The sequence below is a fragment of the Diorhabda sublineata genome, chromosome 1, assembly GCF_026230105.1.
Source record: "Diorhabda sublineata isolate icDioSubl1.1 chromosome 1, icDioSubl1.1, whole genome shotgun sequence".
Lineage (NCBI taxonomy): Eukaryota > Metazoa > Arthropoda > Insecta > Coleoptera > Chrysomelidae > Diorhabda > Diorhabda sublineata.
In genome coordinates, this window is record NC_079474.1 from 26,650,131 (window position 1) to 26,669,587 (window position 19,457).

Here is a 19,457-nt window from a genome sequence, read left to right on the forward strand (position 1 = left end):
GTAAAATGATTATATACAAATTTTTTTAGACTAGAACAATTTGTTACCACGACCTGCTGATTGATCATCATTATATAAATGTGAAATATTTAGAATTTTCAATTAAACATCTCACTCATTAATACCATCAACATTTTTCCTACTCTTTTTTTAACGCAAATTTTCCTTTTTTTAAAGCAGGGTTGGAAGTCTTCCTCCATCATATTTCCTAGAATGTTTACCACTTTCTCTTCCACAACTACAACGAATGTAAATATCATCTATTTCTATATAGATTCCTCTAAAAAAAGATAGAAATTGCGAGAGGCAAGATCCGGAGAACAACAATACGATTGATCTACTACTGAAAATTTGAATTAACTCACTATAGGCTGGAGGAGTGCTTCAAAAACACATTAAAAGGCACTACGAAATAAATTTTTGAAATTACTCCTGAACAAGAATAACAAGTACACCACTGATAAACTTTACGTTGAAGCTAAAGTATCAGATTTTAGTCAAATATATTATTTACACATCAATTTAAGACAATATTTACACAGAAATGAATTACAAGGACGAACACGTGGCTAGGAATAAACAAAAGAATGGTATTTATATTTCTGTTCTTAATTTTAGGTCTTTTCTGTTTCAATTTTAGTTGTTTTTAATAATTTTCTAAATATTGATGAGAAATTGACGTTTCGACTTTTTTTAAGTCTTTATCAAAATTAGTTAATTATTTACTAATCTTTTAAAAATTATTAAAAAAACTAATTTTGGAACAGAAGATACCTAAAAAAATTAAGAATATTTATGTGTGTATATAATTTGATGAAAAACCTATGACGAACAATCGTCAGATGGAATCAGATTACCAATTTTTCGATAATGTCATTAGTTTCTGACGTGAAAGGGTAACCCAAGGCGAAATCGTCTAGAACTTCTTTAACGCGTCACCACTCAAAAACCCGTGCATGTGAAAAACATTTTCTACTCTACACATACAAGTTCTAGCTTTCATTTCTAGTTTTATTCAGGTGGATGATAATGAATTTTCACAACAAATAGATGGTAATACCCAATATTTTCCTACTACACAAAAAAACCAACTCTGATACGAATTAAGGTAACGGCTATAAGGTATAAAGATTTGTTCACAATAGTGTACTGTATTCGTAAGTGTGGGTTTCATAGTAACAACTATTGTTCACTGACAATTAGCTTATTCACATTTCTTTAGCACTGTAAGTATAAGAATGTTTTATAGCTATACCTCGTAGAAGTCACACAGTTGGACTTATTAAAAGAGTGAAGTTATGATTCCAGCATGGTGCCAAATAAGAAAGATATTCTTAAAAATATTTGACAAAGTGACGAACGGTATTTAAATTCATATATACTTGAAAAGCATCTACTTTGAATTAATACTATATCTTATTATTGGACTTTTCGTTCACACAATATACATCTTTTATTATTTCATTTTAATTAGGAATTATACAGTGAAATGTTGAATTAGGCTTTAGAGGAAAATAGTATTATTCAAAATACCTAACGCTTATTATTTCGATAAATGAGATAAAAATAAAGAAAAGATACACTAACTTGAATACTCGACTTTTCATTTTCATTCTGACTCACAATAATTTCCCTATTTGAATTTTCGTGGAAGTAGTTACCAAGAAATGGAGATTTACGACATTTAGGGGTAAGATGTCTCTGTTTAGAATAGAAATCGACCAATTTCATATCGTTTTTGTTGCCGCACTATATATTTCTATACATTTAGACCTCTCCGGCTTTTATAATTTCTAAATGTTTTGTAATATTTTCTTCAAGACTGATAATTCTTTTTAAATAGATTGTTTAAGTAAACTCTGAATTGAACTTGCTAATTGAAACGAAGAAAATATCCAGATTCAATTTACCGTTATTTTCAATACGTGCATCGTAGAAATATGAAATAATAATTCGACTCAAAAAATATCAGATATAAACCTCTTGCATTCAAAAATCGAAAGCTCACACAGACGAAATAAAATTCAAAGTATATTATATACCTGAGAGCTTTTTATAAGGAAACATATTCATTTGGCAGATTTGGTAGTAGCTGGAATAATTATAAATGCTGGCATTCGCAGAAATATTCCAGATATTAAATCTAGTGTAGTAACATCAAAGAAATTCAGAGCGCAAATATTGGGAGAAGCTTTTAGAGCACAGAAGATTAATTTGGAGAATCTTTGTACAATTCCTGTGAATCACCTGGTTTAAATGTTTGTAGCAGAATCGTGAAAATCAGATTACCTGCTTACTTTGGTTTCAGTTCAGTTGGTTAAAGTTTCTGCTGTGTATTTTATTAAATATAAACTCATTTAATGTTTCTGTAGAAGTGAAATCTTGTGAAAAAGTGAATAGGATATATTTGTATTGAAATTTGTTGAAATTTGAATGAAGTAATTTGATACTAGATATATCGGGTTGCTGATTCAGCGAGGTAAGCCGCTTATGATTTTTCGTGTGACAAAGAGAAACTGCTGGAATCTTCTTTCTAGTATATAAACTGATTGCTAGGAAAAGCTTTAAAAATTATTGAATTGAATTGAGAAAATTGTATCTTTCCCTAAAATTTGTACAATTAATCTACTTGGAAGTTGGAACCACATAGAAAACTTTTTTATTGGTGGTTTTATGAAAAAAAGTTACTTCTCATACAAAGTTGTGCATGGTCCAATGGTTAAAATACAATTGGTCCAATGGTTAAAATGCAATCATCCGATATCAATTTTTAAAAGCGGTATATGGGTTAAAACGGGTTGCGAATGAAGACACTGAATTTGAAGTGATGCTTTCTGCTTCTTATCAAGAAAAACTTTTTTTTACAAAATCACATTTGTACCGCCAAGCTGCAGAGATCACAATATTTTGTAGTTTCATTTCCCACACCAACAGTCACAATTACACTTAAGGTAAACTGTTTATCTTCAGTATCTGAAGACGATACCTTGGTTATCAAAACACGCGTCAGACAGTGTTATTGTCTGAATTATACGGTTTGACTTCGTGGAGGGGACTATTGATTATAAATAGGTTAATTAAGATATTTTCAAATGAAGGTACCGCCTGCAAAAATCACATTCCTAGATATCTGAGTCTTCTTCAACATTAGCACAAGATTCGTGACTCAATGAGCAAACTTTTTTTTTGGTCACTGATAATTTTTATATTTGTGTCGTTTTCTTTGAAGTTACAGTCGACTTTATATTAGTTTTAGTTAGTATTTATATTATCTTGCCCTTTGGTTGTTTCATTTTACATACAGGAGGTTTAGTCTTTGTTGCCAGAGTTCAGTGGTATATTTGGATTTAGAGGCAGAATTCCCGTACACTGACATTCATTCTGATACATCATGCAATACGAGTGAAAGCTTTCGATACCATGACAGTTATTCTTTTATTATTGCTTCGAAATTTTCCTCATCCAAAACTTCCAAACTCCAAAATATGCATCTTTGAATGGTTTCATCCATCGATTTGACTGTGTCATTGGTATGCACTCAGATTGAGCACCAATCATCAACTCAAAAGTGCTGATCTCTGTCTAATTGAATATATAAATGTCCTTCTTCTTCTTCTTAAAGTGCCATCTTCGGACGAAGGCTGGCAACCATCATGACTATTTGTATTTTATTCACAGCTGCTCTAAACAATTGGTTTAAGTTTAAGTTGACACACTCCCTTAAGTTTCGCAGCCATGAAATTCTCTGCCGTCCTATACCTATTTCATCCTCTATCTCTCTTTGCATAATGAATCTCTGGAATTCACATCGTTGTCCCTTCATTACATGAATAATAAATGTCCTATGGACCAAAATTATATTTTTCAGATATATCTTTAGCATTGTTCAATTTGATGCCAAACCTACAGATTTCATCATCGAATCATGCATTCTCATACTTTGATAAGATCGTAGCCAATTCCAAAAATTCTACAAATCGCAGAACACATTCAAACTTTTGTTGAAACTGATAACAGTGAAAATGACATCTTAAAATAAAGGACAACTGATGAAATGTTTTTTTTTTAATTCTGAAATCTCACCTCACAAATATTACAAAGCTTCAAAATTTTAGAGATTTCAATGTAATATTTATATTTCACAATTTAAAACAACAATTGAAACCAATCTTCGGCTATAGTTAGATGTCATAATTAATAGTTGCTTATCTTGTTACAGTTCTAAAATTCCAACAACGAATATTGGTACAATTTCAACAAACGTAAATATTTTCCAAATATTTAAGTGAACGCTTAATTTTCTGAAATTCAATCACGCCCTCCAAAACAAACAGCATTTTATTAACACTTAACAGCCTTGAAAGAGTGTTATAAACTTTTAATTCGAGCATTGGGAAATTAAGGGTTTAATAATTTCTAAAGGAATTTTGGATGTTGTCTTGTTTGCGGTTTTGTAGAACAATAACTTTTTGACGCAGTCTCTACTTCAAAGCTAACTAATAATATAGCTTATATTGAGTTTAAATTCTTGTTAAAACATTAGGGCGGTTTCGAAGTTGCTACTGAATTATAAGTTTAAATAACTTATACACTGTTTTTATTAATTTCTTAATGAGTGACGGCGCTTTATAAAGAGTTCGATTCAATTTACAATATAAGATCTTTCCATTTGATGAAAGTAATGTTCAATTTGGCATGAGAATTTGCGAAGTCAGATTCCAGAATGTGCTGCATCGATGAAGTATCAGCGAAGATTATTAATTATATTTAATTATATAAAAATTCGGTAGGAAATGAAGTATGTACTTATTATTAGCTAATTGGACAACTTTAAAACAGCAAGTAAAGAGATACTAATATATCGCTCTTTCCAATATCATCGTAATATTTTTTCAAAATATAACTTAAAACAGTGGACATTACATGAGAAAACTCTTCTCTCAGTTTGATTACATTTTCGTAATCCTAATTTTCCGTTTTTGTTCGAGTCAACTATATATATTTAAATATCATCCTACAGTTCGTGTCTATAATATATTTCTAGCTTAAAACTCTTTATCAGACAGCAAATACACGCCAAGATCCACTGCTCTAGAGAATTTCAACGATATAAAAATGATTGATTACTCTTCAGACATGATTCACCGCTCCACTAATACAGTGCCTTCGTATTCACTGTAATAGTTTGAACACCAAAAATCTTCATTGTGAAGCACGTCAATCCAGATGAACTATCACATGAACGTAAAAGGGTAATGATTATTTTTTTCATACCGTTCCGTTTTCTCAGATTTTTTTGTTATTCACAGAATTATTTTCTACAATTGCAGTACTTGGAAAAAATAAAAGTCAAAAGAAGCAGCTGCGATATAGGTAATTTTTCACTATTCCAGATTAGAAACCTTTCGAGCAGGACGAAATGATTTATGGCATGTCGCATACAACGATCTATTGCGACAACAGGTGACCGAAGAGTCGTTGATGGTACGATATGCTGACGATGTACGAGGTTTGCTACTCAAGTTTTGAGTGAGACAAATAAATACAACTATTTACAATTATATGTGGCTTCCTTGTTTTTCAAAATATTCTCCATTAGGATCATTACACTTTTCGATTCGTTTAAACGAATTGTCGGAGCATTTTTTCCATTCTGATTGAGGTACCTCAAAAACATGTGATTTGAATGCATCAACCACATCTTCAGGTATAGATACACATCACGCAATTTATTTTTTGATCTGTGGAAATAGGATAAAATCATTGGGTGCCAAACAAGGACAGTACGGTGGATGACTCATCAATTCGATGTTTTGACTGTTCACAAACGGAAAATGGATCATCTTCTGCGATTGGTTTCTCTGATTTTTTACAACACTTCTGACAAACAAATGCTCGTGTACCAATCAGAAATGATCATTCTACATTATCGCTCTAATGGAACGGTGGCGACGTGTCCAGTTATTCCGAAAAAAGGGGGACGACCATTTGCTTCGATGTGGTTCGTGTGCGAACAACTTTTATTGAACTTGGGTCGTTCCTCACAGACGATTGTTGTTAAGTTTCTGTCTCATATACATACGATCAACGATTGTCAGATTATGTTGTAACCAACGTGAACAAATCTATTGACAGTCAAATATTTATGCAATATTGTATGTATACAAGTAGAACAAGTTTTCTGATACAACAGCCGATTTTGAACAAGAAATTCATTCTATAGTGAAGTGCGACCATGACTGAATTCGGAAAACCAGCGAAACTCAAATACCAAAAGTCGAAACGAGTTGATCGGCATATTTGTTGGATGGTCATAGAAAATCATTGCACGAAAATTTTCGAAATTTGATTCCATTTTTGACCAAGATGAATTTTTCCAATATCTATAAAAAAATCACATAACACTCGTTGCAATATCTCAAACATTAAGTAGCAACCTTTCCTTCTGGAGGCAGGTCTCATTGAGAAAGTTAATATTCAACTCTGTGGACCGGCGGCGGATAAGAAACAGTTGCTGATGAGCACAATCCAGTCGATCCTCTTGTACACACCTGTGCCGATGTCCTGAATACGTAGAAATATTGAAGTGGATGTAGGTTTAAAGTCTTTTCAGCTTCCTCTCAGTAAAACTTCTTGCTTTGAAGAGGAAGACGATATACCTCTGAAAAGAATGGGAATGAGTTTAGAAAAGAGGGAAGAAAAATTATTGGTAATATCAAAATGAATAGTGGACGAAGCGTTTGATACAATGTGGGCAGCCTTGTCTAGAGAGGTACTACGGCGAAGTTGGATATAATCTTATGTAATTTTTGTCTGGATATGGAGACTTTATGTGATACCTGCACAGAAGTGGGAAGGGGGATCGGCCCAATTACGGCGATCACAGCGCGTACGACAGTACGGCAGTACGACAAAGATTCTTAAATAATTATGTGAAAAAGTCAATGAATATTTTTGTAAATTACGAACATTTCAATGCACATACCAAGGTCAAAATTCCCACTATAGGCATTTATTCTGAAAAGAGAGATGTAAACGGGTTGCAAATAGATAACGTAGTAAAACGAAAATTATCAGATTTATTAGAAAACGTATTTTTTTCATTTTTCAAATTTGTAGGCGGAGAGATGTTTTAAAAATGGCGCCTGTACATTTCCAAATTTCAATACAGTTGGTATTTAATCGAAATAAAGACAATTATTACACAGAGCTCTCTTTCCAATCCTCCATACTTTAAATACTAACGGGAAACATATTGGATTAAAAGTGTGATGCCCTCGAATGTTATTATACTTATACATTCTTCAATCCAAGAAAGTAGAACATGTTACCAAAGTCGTAACCCATTAACCAGTCGTGAAATTCACGCATTCGCTGTTTCGAAATTTTTCACTTCGTGCGTAATGGGTTCCGTACAAAGCTTGTTACGTAATAATCTATTAACAGATTCCAAAATTCATGATTCCATATTCATATTATTGTCATGAAGACGGAATAAAATTATATTCGTAGTACGACACTTTTCCTTCATCATTTGAAATTTAGTTTTATCTGGGAACCAACTAAACCTCAAAGCTAACTAATAACATTGTTTATGTCTAGTTCGAATACTTCTTAAAACATTACGATGGTTACAAAGTCGTTACTAAACTTTTGAACTATATAGTTCGAATCAAAATTTAACTAGTAACAGTTGTTGAAAGTTTATACCACAACTTGAACTACCTATCTTAATTAGGTTGTTACAACTGAGAAGAGCTGAAATAACATTTTTTCATCAGCATTTAATAATATATAGCATTTCTGATAGTTAAATAGATGACTTTCCAAGTGCTTGATATCAGTATCAGATTGTCAAGAGTTCTAGTTGCATTTTTCATTGATATCTTGGTAATTTTTTTTCAGTCTGATTTGTTCCAACAACAAGCTGCTATAATGGCAGCTGCTACAGCCCAAGGAACGTATATTAATCCAATGGCTGCGATAGCAACGCAGCTACCTCATGCAATAAATGGAATGGCGAATTCGGCATTACAACCAGCCTCAGGTATACTAACAATATACATATATATTGTAATCTTTTCCTTATTTATTAAAACTGTTTTTCAACGGCGAGGAAAATTTTAACACATACCTAATTTATTAAGACACTCACACTAGACTTAACTAACTTACTCATACAATTAACTATTCACTATTCTTAGAGCAATTTTTCTAATTTATTTAAATTGACCGGCTACTTTTACGTTCCGTTTCGACATTCAATTATAAAGTGACTTTCGCTGCTAAACAAGCTCAAATATATATCTGTATAAAAAAACATATCAAAGACGCCGCAATGATTAAAATATGTGTAAAAACAAACATCAAACGAACTGGTGGATTCGCCAAATTTTAGACTTTCATTATAACCGAACAAGACCGGCTTCACAGTCCATGTCGTAGACGATTTCATAATAATATTAGTCAATTGGTACTAATTGTTTCTTTTTAACCTTTATACGTCTCCTATTAGCTGTATTTGTACACATGTTTTGTCTAAAAGTGAAAAGAGAAGCTCACAAGAACATAAATGAGGAGAAGATTCAGCGTTTATTACTATTTATGGAATTGTATTATCCAAATAGTTAAATTTTATGATAACCACAATTCTAAGAACGTTTGTATATTTCCAGATGTACCTGTTGGCGCAGGTAACAGCCAACCCGTTAATGGTGCAATTCCAAGTTTACCTTCTCCGACAATGCCAACGTTCAATATGGCGGCACAAACTCCTAACGGCCAACCAGGTGGTCAGGAGCAAGTATACACTAACGGAATCCCTCCTCAAACTTACCAAGCACGTAAGTTTTTTTCATATAAGAAACTTTTAGTGAAATCAGAATATTTTTTTACACTCTTTGTTTTACATCCATGATTTAACTTCAAATACGTTGAACTAAGTTTATTGGCCAATGTTTTTTGTGTTTTTTGGTTCCAGCAGTTCGTTGATTTGGTTGATTTCTCATGATTTTATAATATTTGATTAGCCTCTCTTAAATAACTTCTTATGCTTTGGGCACTTCCAGGTCCACATTAATGGTGTGATGGAGCATCTACTAGTTGACAGAGAATGTGTGATGGGGATTTCAAGATAATATTTAACAACCCCACAGTTCAATTTTTCATGTCCATATAGGTTTGATGACAGACTTGTAGATAAGTTATTTGTTTTCTCGTGAGACATTGGATTTTCTTTTTGTTAAGATGGGCCTAAACATTCCTTGTTACTGATTGTTGTTCTTGATCAGTAGAGAGGATGACTGTGTCTAAGAATGTTTATGTTGTTGTATACTATGTCTCTGGTATATCTGATGTGTACAGTATGTGAAGTAGCGTCTCAGGTACGCTACCTTGTGGCACCCGACTGCAATAACAAAACTTTGAACACATTCTCGTTAACTTTAGTTTGAAAGATTTTGTTGGTTAAATAAGATTTCAGAACTAGGTAGTAGTTTGGGTGAAGTAGCACTTAAGTCAAGGAGAATATGTTGTGTATTATCACGTTAAAATTTTAGGTCTCAATTGTCTTTATGAGAAAGGAAAAATTTGATGTTAATTTGGGATAAGAACTGTACTCAATATTTTCCTATTATCTCTTCAAACCATACGCTATTCTAATGGAAAAACGGTCTTCAGAATTAACAGTAACTGTTTTTGTATTTACCAGGCAGATTGGTGATGATGTTATAATTTCGCATTTTTCACTATGAAGAAAAATGTTCTTCTAAAGAATCTACGTTTACGTTCAAGAGATTCTACGCTAGAAAAGCCGTAATCAGAAGTTTGACAGGTATTCTGAGAGAACGACATTTGAAATTCTTTAAAGAAGAATAAGTACCTAAATTGGCTTATTCTGCTCCTAACTTGTCACAACTAGACATTTATGGTTTGAACAAGATGGTGTATTTCCCCATTTAGCAAAATCTACTCATGTTTTTGATACTGTATTTCTATAGATAGGTAGAATAAGACTTATTAAATGGCCAGCAAATTCCTCAGGTCTCCATTCTTCTGGATTTCTCTGTATTTTACGAGGATGGTCCCAGAAGTACCTGGCCCAACGAAGAAAATATATTTATCTTTCAACGTAATCTTTTTTTTAGTTTCAATGACTTTTCCAACGATTTTCAATAAGTTCAATACCCTTTTTATACTAAAAATGGTCAAGTTCCGCAAAATAGCTATAAACTGCCATCACCTACTCATTGCTGAAACATCTTCGACCACCGAGCCATTTTTTCACGTCTAAAAAATGAAAATGATCAGAGGGGGCTAAATCTGGTGAATAGAGTGCATAAATTAGCAACGGATGTGTGAGCTGGTGTATTGCCTTGATAAAACAACACTCTCTTCTCACCCAAATGCGTCCGATTTGGCTTGATTATTTCGCTCCAACGCTGCAAGAAGTTCGCATAATATTCTTCGTTAATAATTTTGTCTAAATCAATATAGTCAATGAAAAATTATCTCACGCAAATTCGTTCACTATTGATGGCTGCCAAACAAATATAAAAAAATGTGATATCCTCAAACTAGAAACATGTGCTGTATAGATTGGGTTCTTTCTAATACAGTGGTTTTTTTCAAATACCACCATCTCTAGGTCAGGTTAGGATTTCTTGAATCATCCTGGTATAAGTTTCTAAGTAAAATTTCGAAGACCTAAAAGCACAAATAAAAAATAAGTGTAGATATATTTGAACCCAAATTCATTAGAACTAAAGTCAAATAGCCAATGAAGAACATTTTGAGCATTAGCTCAATTTAAATAATTGTATTTGTCAGTTTTCATTATATTCAAATTAGTGAGAAATGGAAATTAGATATTTGGTAGTTATGTTAAACTTCAAACACTATACAAAAAAGTCGAAGGACTTTTATTTAACAAAATCTATGATGACATCATCTCTCTGCATTATGTGTGTACATTCTCACTGCATGTAAGAAATCGCGATTGGAAATACTAATCGACCAATCCAACCTCTTTCAAAAAAAAACAAGCGCTCTAGACTATTGACTAAATGTAAAAATAAAAGAGTGAATAATTCAATATAATAGTGAATGGTTTGTGCAATTTTTTAATTGAATGACTGAGCTGAAACCGAGTGTCGAATGTAAAACTCTTAATTGAGGAAATTATAGTGTTAATTTTAATCAATTATTGAGGCTTGAGTGACTTTTTTTTATTAAAAATACAATATATGGAACAAAAAGTCCAGCCATTTTAAGTAAGAACTCTAGGTATGCGGAGGATATGTGGTTTCTATGAGCATCAAAATTAAAATTGTATCGCGAGGTTGTGATTTCACTCATGAACAAATAAACAACGAAGAGAAGTGAGTGAGAGAAAAGAGTATAATATAAACAAAAGAATGAAAGATAATTTTCGTAGAGAGCCTTACCTGATAACAATGCTAAGAATCAATCTTATAATTTCTTGGAATACTTTCCAAAATGCTTCGAAAAAGATTAACCTAATTATCTAGATATATTAATGACAGCCATGTAAACAATTAACTTATCAATCAATCAATTCATTGATAATAGAAGATCAGAAATACTCATTGATGTAATAACGTTTTCAAAATCTACTATGTGTCGTAAATTCTAGACGCGCTACATCTGTCCATACCTGCACAAGGCTTACCGAATGGCGAGGCTGCGATACAGCATCCGGCATATCCAGGCATGCAGCCAGCGTATCCTGGTGTGGGTGAGTATTTATCTATGTTAGATACATTGAAGAACGAATTATCTACAGAAAGAATTCATATTAAATGAAATCTTTTTCTTACTCACCTTAAATTTTTTACTAAATTATGATAATTCACATATTTATAATAGGTATCATAATTATATATAGTGAGATATTTTCAGCTATCATTAGTAACAACATTTTTTTACAGAATATTCCAAAATTCAATAGAAAATCCCGTACTAGTTCTTCTTTCGATTATCGACTGATATTTGCAAATTATACTTGGCCTATTACGAGCTGACAAATGGGGCAACTTTTTTAAATATTACTGGCGTTTAAAATGAAATAAAACCTCATTGGAGAAGGTCGCTTGAAATATTATTTTAAATGACGTTCTTTGACGAATATACAATAGTAATATCTTATAATTCGTAGTGAACGTCATTCATGAGCTCTACAAGTTCCAGTTAGATGTGTATTATGTATAAATGACTGTACATTTCCATGAAAATTCAAATATAAAGTGAATTACGATCCGTCCATCATTCAGTATCAATCTATTGTCAGTGCGGTTCATCTAAATGTTGCTATACGTTCTAGCGTTTTCAACTATCTTTCTCCATAATTGTCTGCCTTTCTATTTTTTCTTTTTTTTTTTGAAATTCTTACTCTCCAAACCCGTATCTCAAAAAGTTCATCTTATCTAGTTTTCAATATTTCTATTGCGTTTTTATTGTTCTAGAAGTCTCCTCTCCACTTCTTCTGTGTCCGTCCCATCCTGGTCTGCGTGCTTTTATGAAATCCACTTTTCTTGTCCATTATCCTTTCCAACTTTTTTATTATTCATCAATCTCCATCCATTTCTCACTGTTCTGTTATAATTGCTATGCTATAAATGTTCTACTTTTGGATGACTTCAAGCGAAAAAACTTAAAAAATATTATTCTTTGGAAATTATACAGCTAACAGAGAAAATTGCTGTAGAATTGCTTTGAAAGCCCGTTACGCAATTCAATTAGCATTGAAAGGCAATTTCAATAAATACTTATCGAATGAAACCAAAGATTGTTAATTGAATCCAACATAATGCTTGGAAATTATACAATAAGATATTGTCGTCACTAAACCAATGAAAGATGATTATAATGAAAAATTGAATTATTACATTACATTACATAAGATACTATAAACAATTATTTAAAATGATTTTTTCATATTCACTACTTTCAAAATTATAGATCTTAAGCCACAGATAATACTCATTGATTGAATACCTATACTCTTTGAAATAAATATCTGTTATATGATTTTATGCGATCAAATAATTGGATCTTATTTGTCTAGCATAATATTTCTCTTAATGTTCCAGGGTTTGTATTTTATGCATACTTCTTTTGACGTATTTCAAAAAATAGTTTTAAAATAGGTGCCAAGAATCGAGAAGAGTTGGCTTAGAATCAGGGCCAATAAAAAAAAATTTGGTGACAGTTTTGTTAATTACTTATGGAATAAACCTATATAGTCAGTTTTATTATGAACATGTCTGTAATATATCTTGTAGTTGTTTACTTACACTGAGTTTTAAGGAGCTTCAAGAATCGCAAGAAAATATATCAAATTATATATATATCGTCAAATAAGGTTTTTGGTATGTCCTTAATATTCAGAAGTTCTTTGATGTATGGAAAACGAATGAAATCTTCTTATTACCAATAATTTCTCATCAAATATTTCGCTTTCTATGTAAAAAATATGGAAGCATCCAATTATAATTCATGGAATCATAACGTTACAGGAAAATAAGTGAATCGAAATTAGTAGGAAATATGAATCATTGGCAATTTTGACAAAATTCGAGATGGAATTTCCACTAGTTAAAAAAATTTTCTTAGAAAAATCCCGACATTTTTCTTATTACTACAATTTAATTATTCAAATAATCAACACATTTTGATTCTACTTTTGAAAATGTTCGACAAGGTAAATATGTCACTGTCTACGTTTCGTTTCGTTCTCACTATTATTAAAAACCACTTCACCAAGTTTGATATTTGTGTTGAGAAGTTCCTGAATATTTCAATACGTGGTTCTTATTCTCTTCTTCTTTTTATCTATTCCAATAAATAAACAGGACATTTACAAATTTCACGGGAGTAAAAACTTTCTTTCTATAAATAGTATCCACGGGTTTATATATTCTAATAACTAACAGAAATTTTCCATCATAATATTCTCTCATCGTCCTTAGCACTGATATTTCTTTAATGACAGCACACCCGAGATTTAGATATTAAATGGTGAGACTGATTTTTTAAATCAGTTTTATTTGAGTGAACTTAAATAAATATTATTTGCCTAAAAGTAATTTCTTTGGAAAGCCACGCAGCGTTAAGGACAGACTCCACTATTCATAGCAGTGTTGAATCTCGGTTATTTATGGGTTACAACCGTTTGTATAGAATGCCTCAAAATCCAGTTTTCAATTATAATGGACTCAAAGTTAAAGGACTTACATCAAGTGAGTAAAGGGATAGAAGAAGAAAAGAAATGTTTTTATTAAACAAAAACTTGATTATTGAAATCGCTGTGAGGGGCAAGATTAAATTGAAAATCGGTCACTTGCCTGTCTTTTCTATCATATCTCATAGAAAAATGAAGCAAAGATCATATGGATATTGAAAATTCATGTATTTTCTGGAACGGGTTTTTATCCTTAATCCAGAAAAACCAACTGAAGAGATATCTTATAGAACAATTAGTCTATTAGCTGATATGTCAAAGCTACTAGCAAAATTAGTGATAGAGAAAATAGAAACTGAAAGCTCCCGACTACTACCTAAACATTTATTTGGATATAAAGCATAACATACCTCCATAAACAAGTCCATCAAGTCACAAAGAAGTGTTAAAATATTGCGATGATTAAGAAAATTCTTCGATTGGTTGCTTAGATATCACCTAGGCGTCGACAAGCTCTGCCGCGATGAATTACTGTACAAAATTTTTAATCATAAAATCCTACCTACAAGGAAGACAATTTCAAATAAAAATTCAAGATCATATTACAACTCGGTATCTAATAATGTCGACAGGGGAGTGTGCTTCTATATAACCTATACATCTGTAATTCCCATACACAATAACTACAGCAACAAACATATGCAGATGTCCCTGCTACGTTAGTATCTCATCTGGACTATTCTATTGTTTCCCAACAAACTTGAATGTTATATCCTCGAGGCTAAGAAATTGGAAAATTAAAATTGTTGAGTACAAATTCAGTCTAAAACTCGATGAACTCTATTGATGAAAAGGTCGAAGATTCCAACTTATAATCAATAACAAGTTGCTATCATCCAAAGTCACACCCAAACCCATCTGATGTTGCGATACACATGGGATACACTATGGGATACTGTATACAACTCAAACATAGCAATTCTCGAATGAATTCCATCAAAAGTGTTCTTGTAAATGCTCCATGATATATACCCAATAACTATGCATGTTTCGTATAACCTTCCTGATACATTTTATTGTCATAGTGTTTAGTCATCCCATAATCAAATTATATTATTTTCAAGCGAAACGATTTGTCACTAAGACATTATATATTGCTATTAACTATTTGTTCACTGTAAATTTTTCAGATTGCAAATAAAAATGAATATTTTATGCTTTTTGTGAATAATTCGTTCGTATTTTGAGTTTTTTATATAAATATAAATGTGTTTTGTAGCTTGCGACCTATCTAAATGTTTCGATGTTTCCCACCAATCTATGTTACTCGCTCTATATAATTTTTATTAGAATTCATTTTATTAGAATTCATATTTCATATTCATAATTCATATTCATATTCATTATTAGAATACATATGACACATAACGTCTAGCTCATAAGAGAAATTTTTGACCAATTGTACAATGTAAAATAATCAATTGATAAGATGATTTTTTTGAGCGTCAGCTTTCTGCAATTCAATTAAACATTTTAACATTTCATTTCTCATAAATACAAAAAGTATAGCTGAATTTGAACGATTAAGAAATCACGTCTAACTTTAAGTTTCAAAAACATCACGTAAACAGTATAAAACTTAAATTCGTTACTTCCAATAGTTTCAGTCCTTCATTTTCTTGATTTCATTATCTCTCAACTTCTTATGATGAATCCTATATTATATTATTATTTTTTCCAAATTTTTTGGTGGCAAGATTACTACTTACGTTATTATCAGTACCCAGTTAAACTTTAATGGATGATGCAGAAATTCTCTATCTCTGTTCATTCAATTTAAATATTTTTATGACAGTAAGTAATTTTGATTGCATGTTAAACTAAGTAATTCATACTTTAATGTGTTTCACCACTATCGATTATCAATCTTATGCAAAGTAATGTATAAATAATATATAAGGGACTACATAAAAACAAACATTACGATTGTGGTATTAGGAAATGATTAAGTTGAATATTTAATAACATAATAACGACATACACAGGGGAGATTACAAGCCCTCCTTCCATTGAAAATGACAGTCATTTACCACCAATTAAATTAGAGTTTTACTGAATTTCACATGAAAAATTTTTTAAGAGTTCAGGAAACTCTTTCATAAATTCGGTAAATCATTACATAGCTTTTGAGGTTTCATTTTATGTCTAAACTAACTTACATGATAACGTTTTCTCACTTGTTTTTGAAAAACTTCCAATAGATGACAACTGTTTAGCTGATTTTTTAATTCATTTAAATATTCTCAGAAACTATTGAAGATTTTTATACCTATCGATATTTGAAGTATTCACTTTTATTTTCATATTATGGCATGTTTGCATTGGTGGTAAAGTATTATGTGTTATTTGTTTATATTTTTCGGCAGCTTACCCCGCCGTTTATGGTCAATTTCCACAAGCTATACCACAACCAATGTCAGCTGTTGCTCCCGCACAAAGAGAAGGTAAGATATCGCCCTTTCATCTAACTATAAAGACACTTAATAACATTTGTAAAATATTTGGGTCATGATAAGCTTGCCAAATATTCCGTAGAATAATGTAAATATTCAGATGCTTAATCAATAAGCAGAAAAAATATATATGACCATTGATAATTACCATAATTTTGAAGTTGACACTTAAATAGTGAATAAACTGTGAATCTTACTTTATTGCAACAATGAATTCTCGATTCTCAATTTGAGCGAATCTTCAAACTACAAAAGAGAGCTATTAGATATTTACTTGGACTAAACAGCAGGGCTCACTGCAGGGATTTCTTTAAAAGATTAAAAATTATGACTCTTCCTTCCAATTCTTGAAAAGTCGTTGTATGGCTATCCACTTAGGTTAGGGTAAGTTAGTTTAGGTTAGAACGAGGAGCACGACCTTCACTAACCTACTACACGTTCAGAATTAGTTAAGGGCTCAATAGTTTACAATACAAACAAAATGCATAATCACTCGCCAAATTAAATCATATCGATATCATCTTTTCCTGCATTCCGCAAAAATTTGAGGGCATATTTACTGGAAAGTGCCTTCTATTCTGTAATGACTTCTGTTCTCATAATAATATTTGATTCCAAGCCGCATACTTGGTGCAAACTTGCTGCATACTTGTTTAGTTTTTGCTAGGAACTTACATACTAATTATTACCAATTTCTATTACCTATATTTTGTTACTCATTTTTGTGTTCGTTTTTTAATTTTTACAAGTTGTAGTCTACAATTTGTAACAATTTTTTGGCAATAAAGCACTTCTCTCTCTCTCTCTCTCTCTCTCTCTCTATATATATATATATATATATATATATATATATATATATATTTATATATATATATATATAATATATATATATATATATATATATATATATATATATATATATATATATATATATATATAAATTACAACCCTTACCTGGTAAACTAGAGAAATGTGAGTTTTTATATACAATTTAATAAATTGCAATATTTCAAACCTGAAAAAATGGGAAAAATAAAGTAATTCGGACTTCGATATAAATTCTTTTCGTCTATCTTCTCCTCTGCAAAGAAAAAAAATTGTCTCGTGACAATAATCCAGATAAATCTTATGAATTCTGAAACTTTCGTCGCTTGTTTTACTTGCCGTCGTCACATAATCTATTGGGCTATTGGAGTCTAGGCTTGCGTTTGACATGCACGTGTTAGATCCTCATCAACTTCTTTATCCGTTCTCCAATTGCGAAACGTCAAATTATAATTTTGGGGACTGTATTTGTTGATTAATTAAAAAAAAAAATATCATTTGTTCTACTCATATTAGGGTAACTTTTGACGTGAGACATAAAAACACAAGTTTTCAGTTTATTTTACGACCACTCTCTCTATAATAATAAACTCTGAAAAATTATATTTTATATATTAGGGACCTTACGATAATGTTTTTTCTATGTTACTTTCATTTCCATTCATTTAAATAATTTTGAAAAATGTAATTTATTATAGTTCATGGAGCAATACTGTTTGGCTTTAATTTCAGTTATAATTATAGAGGGTAAACGTGAGGAGAACCATTTGTGTATATGAAAAGGTATTCATTGAATGGGAAAAAAACATTTTGAGTCCTATTAAGATCAAAAGATATTTCAAGAGCCGCATGAGTGTTGGATCATAAATAAAAGGGAAGAAAACAAAATAAACATATGGGAGAAAAAGGCACTAAGATTCTGCAATATATTCTCTGAACCTTTGGAGGGTTGGTAGATTCATAAACTGCTACACTAGTACGCTAACATAGAACAATCCAATCATTGTTTGACCGACAGGAACATACCCTTTGATAAACTAAGCCTTAGATATTAAAAAAAAGAAAAAAATTACTCCAGTTGTGACTATTTATGTAAAAGACTTCTCCACATTTTTCTATCCATTTTTGACTTTGTTTACGTGTATCGGAACCATAACCAAATATCGAAATACTCTAAATACTCACCGAAACCATCATACAAATAGCTTTTCTTATTAATTTTTTTATGAGTAAGAGTTTTAGACACTATCTTCGCGTAAATCTGGAATGGTAGGCTTCGTTCTACTATAACAAGCATGCGCAAACGGTTGGCATTTGTGTTGGCATTTGTCCATAATTATCTGCCCATTTGGCAGATAATTATGGACTTAATATCCACATCTCATACTAGTTTTGTGCCTATATATAATAATCAATTTGTATGACAATCAAAACTGATTTCATATTACGATCATATTTAAACAGACAATTCCTATATCATAATTATAAACTCTTCAAATTATTTTTAAAATGAATAACATTTTTTCATACGCTTGCAATTGCATTGTTTTTCAGATAACCATTAAATTGGAATTTAATTCCTGAGAGTAAACGCTTTTTTCAAACTAACTTGGCTTCTCTATTTTTATACAATTGAAGGTCAGCTATTAGTCAACGAAATTTGTAGTATTTGTTCAGTTTAGAAATAACAATAGGCGTCTACGCAGCTTAAAAATTGTCTGCATTCATCGAAATTTTGAGGATGTTAATATCGACATAAAGGTCGCTTGACATTACGCTCATCAGAAAAGATGTGATTCAATATTCATCAAGGCATTAGCCAAGAAAGTAGTTGTTTTCTCCTTTGCAGAACAGCAGAATACATTTGCGAAATATTAATTTTCGAAATTATTCCAGAGGTGAATAGTAGAAATCATTAA

General features: G+C 31.4%; 1 protein-coding gene across 6 annotated transcripts in view; it reads left to right on the forward strand.

The window, feature by feature from the left end:
• Positions 1–19,457, forward strand: part of LOC130448965 (CUGBP Elav-like family member 4) — a 1,535,225-nt gene that overhangs the window by 1,495,168 nt on the left and 20,600 nt on the right. For 5 of the 6 annotated variants that reach the window (XM_056786625.1, XM_056786830.1, XM_056786759.1 and 2 more), the window contains 4 exons: positions 7,906–8,047; positions 8,676–8,843; positions 11,654–11,755; positions 16,627–16,704. In XM_056786625.1, coding sequence (XP_056642603.1) covers positions 7,906–8,047; positions 8,676–8,843; positions 11,654–11,755; positions 16,627–16,704 — 490 coding nt within the window. The remainder of the gene's footprint in view (positions 1–7,905; positions 8,048–8,675; positions 8,844–11,653; positions 11,756–16,626; positions 16,705–19,457) is intronic. The other variant, XM_056786919.1, reaches the window with a different exon arrangement.